Here is a 7,081-nt window from a genome sequence, read left to right as displayed (position 1 = left end):
AACAGCAGCTCAACCGCAGCCCTCACGTTCTTCCGCGGAATCATCACTCTATCATCTCCTCCGAGTCGGCCGGTGGCCTATCCAAGTTGGCCGGGTCCCGGGGAGCCGATTGGAGCGGCCGAAACATTTTTGCTGACTGCAGTCATGCTCTCCCGGCCCGTTTGCTGGAATAGACATAGACACCGATTGGGTCACGCTGAAGACATTCCTGTCTTGTGAAGCAAGTCTGTTTGTATTTTAGGTTTGCCAGGACTAATGAATTAAAACATTTGGACTCTCCGCAACTTGCTGTTTATCAATGCCTCTTGACAGGAGGAGGGTTTTTCTTTTGCGCTTGCTTTTTCTAGAAGCATGACAACATCCTGGCTGCGGGAGAGGCAAGGAAAGGAGAGAGGGGTCGTGGAGGGAAGCGGAACAGGGAGAGGCCCCGTGGGACGCTGGGGTCTGGGGGACAGCAGGTAGCAGCGAGCCGCCCTCCCAGCTGTCACTGCTGCTCAGATTGTCACGCTGCTATGTGGCAGGTGCAGCCTGGTCTGCCACTAGGTCTCTACTCCACAAAGGCAGCAACCGGCCAAGGCAGTGGCTGGCCCTGGATTACACGAGTCCAGACACTCGACTAAGTGAGGTAAGGCGACAGGTGTGAAAGGCCAACGAAACGCTCAGAGCACCAGCAACTTCACCAAAGCTCTGCTACCGCCCCGAGGAGGAATCAGCCCATTTCCCCCAGGCGGTGTGATGAAAAGGCAAGTGGGTGCAGGGACTGACACCGTGTGGAACTCCAGATCCACCCAACTTTGCCGCCCGCCATCCTTTGGGAGGCAGACAGATGTTCTCCGTTGTGTGGAGGGGAGGGGCTCTAATTGGCTGTGTTGATCAATTTCATTCTCCCCACCCCTTGGCTGGAAACCCTGCCAGGGATCTATCTACAAAACCCCTGGAGGCAAATTTCCACCCCTTGTGGTTTCTGTCTTGGTGCAAGAAAGCACTGGGAGACTTAGCCAAAGGAGGAGTGAAGCTTTTCACCCTCAGATGTTCCGATAATATGGTTTGGTGATGGTACAGGGTGTGATGATAAGACTTTTTCTTTTGGCTGCAACTTTAAGGGGATTTTTATTGTTTGTTTTGTTTAATTTGAGACAGTCTGTTCTATTCCCTAGGAACAGGTGGCTAACGAGATGGTTGATTCTAACCAGACGAGACTACACACAAATGTATGTCAGAGCTAAGATAAAGCAAATTTTGAGTCAAGTAACAGTGATTTTATATTACCCTTTTCTTGAGTCGAATGTTTCATGTTAATCCTTTTTTCTAATTTAGAATGACATGACTTGGAGTGCTTTATGGTTCATTGCTACTTGTAGTGTTAAATGAATGGGCCAACTATGATTCTAACTGGGTGATAAACAGTCGCTGGTTTTTCTCCAAAGCTATGCTAGGTGTTTAATATAAGCCTGTTCTCTTTTCATGTACTGGGTAAGATGATTCCATATGTATGTATGTCTAAATATACGTATGTATATATATATGCATTTGCTTTGACTCTATAAATAATTGTAAAAACAAAATTCAGTTTTCTAGAACACTATTTTTAGATAGAGAAAAGTTATGGGAAAGAATCAGAAACCTTGCTGTGAGAAAATGCCCTGCTACAGCAGTTCCCAGAATCTCACTAAGGATGGGTAAATAGATGATTTATATATTGCCATTTTTAGAAACATTTTCCTTAAAATATCATTCAGAGTTTTTGGTTTACTGTCTCCATGAGAAGGAAAATAGAAGGCTTAGGGGGATGCTTGATTAAAAATAGAGACGTTAAATACATGAGTTTAAATGACAGAGATATCGTGTATTTATAATATCTTTTCCTAGTTCCATTTAATAAAAACAAATATCTTTGTTAAAATGTATTTGGGCTAAATTCTCTTATTTTAACAAAGAAATATTCATATATTTTCACCTACCCCAATCCATTTTATCTGTAGTATGTTTTTCCATTCATTTCTATCTTAGTTTATTAATTCAATGATAATTTAGTTTGTGGGGTGGCGTATGCGTAGGATGTTTTAGGATTTGTCTTTTGCTTATATTATATGTTGTCTTTTGCTTTTATCATATATACTTTAGAAATGTTTGATAGACTTATAGGTAATCAGATATTTAAAGCACATACTATTCATAATATAATGGGGGAATGTCTTTAAGTAGTCTTTGGTATTGAAATAATTAAGTAGTCATTGAAATAATTCCATGATATGATACTCGTTTGTTACCACTCCCAGATCAATAATTCAGATCCAGTTTAGGCTTCTGAGTGTGAAGAACTGTCTGATGCCTTATTAAGATTCTTTATCCCCCTCAATTAAAAATAAAGCACTATGTAAGACCTCAAAGGGCCAGGGCTGGATGGGTCAGTATAGGAGATATTTTAAAAAGTGAGGTGGGTGGAGATTTTGCTCCATCCTGTAAATCTCACTCTAGATGTATTTCCAAAGCAAATTTTTTTTATAAGCCAGAAAAAGAATTTTAAATGGAGCAGGTGTAGGGAAAGGAAGCTAGGAGCTAGAAACAGCTTTAAAATAAGAAAACATTGCTTACTAATTTTCTTTTCTAATTTCCAAAGGGCTCTTGGGACGATGTTGGATAAAGTGACCATGGCTCTGTCTTGTCCTTGCAGCTGGAAGACCCAGAGGAAGGCCAAGGCTCAGGTGCCCACATGATCAGCACAGCCAGGGTACCTGCAGATAAGCCAGTACGCATTGCCTTCAGCCTCGATAATGCTGCAGGTATGCTCTGCTCTGAGGAAAAGAGCCCCCCTACCACCACCCTGCCTCCTGCCTTCTTACCATCATCTTTTTCATGAAGGGTATTTAAAAATGCATGCCTGGGGACTTCCCTGGCAGTCCGGTGGTTAGGACTCTGCACTTCCTCTGCAGGGGCTACAGGTTCGATCCTTGGTCAGGGAACTAAGATCTTGCATGCTGCATGACCTAAAAAAGAGCATGCCTGGTATGACCCAGTGATGGGGAGTATGGTTTTTTTTTTTTTTAATCACGCATTGTTGAAGTGTGGCTTCCAGAAATCCCTCTGGTGATATTTCCATCTCCAAACTTTGGGTGGTTGGAGCACATTTCTTTTTCACTTTCTCCGTTTTCGCTTTCTTTTATTATAAAATTCATGGAGCTATAACAATTTCAAAGGAGAGCAAATTATGTCATTGTTCAAACTGCATGAGGAAACGTGTACTAAGAGCTGGCAGTTGGCTAGGTAAGATAAAAATATCACTGTCCTGGTTCCAGCAGCATTTCCTGAAGCCCAGTCCTAAATGCTGGTTTCTTGCTGGTGCTCCCACACTTCTGGCTAAATAGACTCCAACGGGAGTGATAAATGGGACAGGTGAGGCGAACCCTCTTGAAATAGTCCCGTCTGAGGTGAGGCTGCCATACTTAGAGCCCTGTGTCATGGCTTCCTTCAGTGACCTCTTAACATGCATATTTAGTTGCACCCCCTTTGACAGGGGACCCCAGGTGGTGTGAGGTCACAGCCGCGAGGAAGGGAAGGCTTGGGTTTCTTCCACTGGCATCAGCTTTTGCCTGCAGTCTAATGTCATCTGTTAAAGTCACATAATCATACACTTTAAACCACATCATCATTGAAACCTTAGATCTTCTGAGAATTGATTCTTTCCTTCCCTCTTCCTTCCTTCCTTCCTTCTTTCTTACGGTGCTCCTGGAGGAAGGAACAGTTTAAAAAGTAATGATTGAAAGGGGACGAAGTAATACCGGGTAAGGATCTGGGCTCTGAGATGTCTGACATTACACAGCCCATTCAGACTTGACCACATGTGCGCAGTCGCTCAGTCTTTGCGACGCCGACTGCAGCCCACCAGGCTCCCTTGTCCATGGAGTTTTCTAGGCAAGGATACTGGAGTGGGCTGCCATTTCCTCCTCCAGCAGACTTTATTAGACTGCATGGTTATGATGGTGACAATTACCCTGGGGTTCCTAGACTGTGCAGCCCCCAGTGGTGGATTCGTTCTAGAGGTGAAAGAGGTGAAGCCTTGATTCTTTATCACCTACTTTTCTGACACTTTTTCCATGGCTGCTGTTATGCTGTATTCCCACTCAATGTTGCCCTGAAAGACAATGGTGAAGGGAAATCCTCCCAACTGGCGAATCAACACATCCCAACTTAGAAATGACAATGACTATCAGTTGCATTTGTCTTTTCACTAGACTTTCATTTATACTATTTCTGATCTTTGGAATAACCATGCTATGTACCTATTAGTATTCTTAATTTGCAGAGACAAAGACTGAAGTCCAGAGACCACGCTGTTAGTAAATAACAGAGTTATGATTTAAACTCTCATCCCTGGACTGGACTGTTTAAACCCTCTCCATTATTCCAAGCTGTGTCTCTAAGAAGAAAAAGAAAACTACATGTGTAGGGAGAAAGAGTCTGTAAGAACTCTCTATACTTTCTACTCAGTTTATCTATAAACCTAAAACTGCTCTGAAGAATGAAGTCTCTTGTTAAAACAAAAAGAAAAACCAAACAACAAAAAAAGAAAAGCTCCTTCTGTTTTTATGCACTTTATAAGTGCAAGATTTTGAGGAGTAACAAGTGCTTGATTGGCTGGCTCTCAAGACAGACACATGTAAACCCAAACTCCAGGGAGAAAGCAAATGTACAATTTTCTTCCTTGTGCTCGTGTTCCACATGAGCAAGACAAGTCCTGTTATAATCAACAGATTTCCAGAGAAAATGTAGTATATAAAGCTTGTTTGTTCTAAATAGTATGATTATGTCATAATTTGGGATGACACAAATAAATGTGCCCTCATTTTCATTTTAACAAAATTAATGCACAGAAAAGAGCCATGGAGAGAGGAGACTCTTGCTCTCTGGGTTGCATGAATAGATTCTTCCTTGAAATACAAGATGTACAACTTGTAATTAATTTACCATCATCTTTTGAGCACTGAGAATTCCTGCATATTTTTCATCAGTCAATTTTGATTGGTTTGTTCCAGTCTTTTTCAAATGTCCCAAGAATGTCCACTTCTGAAATTCATGGGTTTTTTTGATATGCTGGCTTCCAATAAGGGTTGTCATTTATTTCAAGTAATTCCTGCCTTTTACCCCTACAGAAGGACGCTTATGAAGTTTTATGAACAACCTTCTAAAATTAAATTTTAAAAAGGATCAATGCATTCCCATAGATCTAGATAAAGCACCTAACTAGAGAATCCAAGACAGGAGTTAGAGTTCCCTGTTTCTCAATCTTTCTTAAAATAATCATCGGAGAGCACTCATCAAAAATGTATGTTCCATGGCCCTACTCCTACTGCAATGAGTTCTGACCGAAGTCCAACAATCTGTATTTCCTAATGCACCTGAAGTTACAAGTGTACAGAAAGATACTTTGCAGACACTTGGGGACACTCCCTCTGAATTCTTGAGTAAGGAGTGTGTCACACCACGCAGCACTTGCCATCACACGCACTGTGCATGCCTTTTGCATTCCAGTGCATGTGGTCTATAGACCACGCATGTAGGGGGGAAACAAAGGAAAACATCTCATTTATAATAAGTGAGAAAACCAAGTAAACTTTTAAAAAGTAATTCCATATTATTGAATTTATTGTGGGGAGTAAGGAGAGTCCACGAGAAAAGGAGACATCTTTGTCTGTGAATGTTGACTTGTTCATTTCTCATAAGCCTAATTCAGTGCTTATTCCTCTAGTCATCTTTTATTTTTCTTCATATTCTTCTGAGACAATTTAGTGTAAAAGTTAAGGGCCTAGGACTTTGGAATTAGTGAGGGGTGGTTTCCAGATTCATTTCCATCACTGTTTGTATGATCTTGCATAAATCACTCAACTTTTCTGAACTTCAGTTTCCCATATGTGTTTAGTAATAACTCATAGAGTTGTTGGAAGAATTAATAACACTATATAGATAAAGGGGGCTTCCCAGGTGGCTCAGTGGTAAAGAATCCACCTGCAGTGCAGGAGATGTGGGTTCGATCCTGGGTGGGGAAGACCCCCTGGTGAAGGAAATGACAACCTACTCCTGTATTCTAGCCTGGGAGTCCCCCTGGACAGAGGAGCCTGGTGGGCTACAGTCCATGGGGTTGCAAAGAGTCAGACATGATTTAGTGACTAAAACAATAATAGCAATGTCGATAAAGCATTTAGCATCATGTTTGATACAAATTAAGGACTAAACTAGCCCCTGTGTTAATGATGACTGATTCTGGAGAATTAAGCAAAGTATAAACCACGAAGCAGCTGTATGTTTCACCTACATCTCACACTTCTACCTCATGTCAAGGTAGGGTTTACAGGATAAATGAGCTGCAACTATTTAGCGACTCCTTATTCACTTGGTTGGAGAAGGCAATGGCAAGCCACTCCAGTACTCTTGCCTAGAAAATCCCATGGATGGAGGAGCCTGGTGGGCTACAGTCCATGGGGTCGCCACGAGTCGGTCATGACTGAACGACTTCACTTTCACTTTTTACTTTCACGCAAGATTGTGGGTGTCTCTGCTTCTGCTCTTATTAATTAGCTGAGCTTTACTTAGTTTCTGTATTTCTAGTGCTCTGTCAAAGTCGGGTGGGCTGTGCAACAGAGAAGTACAATGAGATCTCCTATGGGTTTTAAAAGGCAGAGAGATTTGGGGAAAAATCTGTCACCCAGAGCAGATGGGTACAGCTTCTTGGAAGATGTGATAGTCATCCTGGGCTTGAAGGCAGGTAGGGTATAGAAAGAGAGTGTAGGAAAGATACCATTTCTGGAAATCAGGTGTAAAAAAAGGAAGCTACACATCTTCTGGGGTTTCCCTGGTGGCTCAGCAGTAAAGAATGCGCCTGCAATGCAGACGATGCGGATTTGATCCCTGAGCTGGGAAGATCCCCTGGAGAAGGAAATGGCAACCCACTCCAGTATTCTTCCCTAGGAAATCCCAGGGGCAGAGGAGTCTAGTAGGCTATAGTCCAGGGGGTCGCAAAGAGTCGGACATGACTTAGTGACTAAACAACAACAACAACAACAACACATCTTTTAACAATTCTTCT

At 42.2% G+C, this 7,081-nt stretch overlaps 1 protein-coding gene across 1 annotated transcript in view; it reads left to right on the top strand.

Moving 5' to 3' along the window:
* The first annotated feature begins 358 nt into the window (after positions 1–358).
* MAP3K7CL (MAP3K7 C-terminal like) overlaps positions 359–7,081 on the top strand; it is a 48,055-nt gene continuing 41,332 nt past the window's right edge. Inside the window, exons 1-3 of the mRNA XM_061421213.1 lie at positions 359–625; positions 1,158–1,211; positions 2,675–2,783. Coding sequence (XP_061277197.1) covers positions 1,176–1,211; positions 2,675–2,783 — 145 coding nt within the window. The 5' untranslated portion in view covers positions 359–625; positions 1,158–1,175. The remainder of the gene's footprint in view (positions 626–1,157; positions 1,212–2,674; positions 2,784–7,081) is intronic.

The sequence above is a fragment of the Bos javanicus genome, chromosome 1 (assembly GCF_032452875.1).
Source record: "Bos javanicus breed banteng chromosome 1, ARS-OSU_banteng_1.0, whole genome shotgun sequence".
Taxonomy (NCBI): domain Eukaryota; kingdom Metazoa; phylum Chordata; class Mammalia; order Artiodactyla; family Bovidae; genus Bos; species Bos javanicus.
This window is presented reverse-complemented; position numbering and strand designations above follow the sequence as displayed.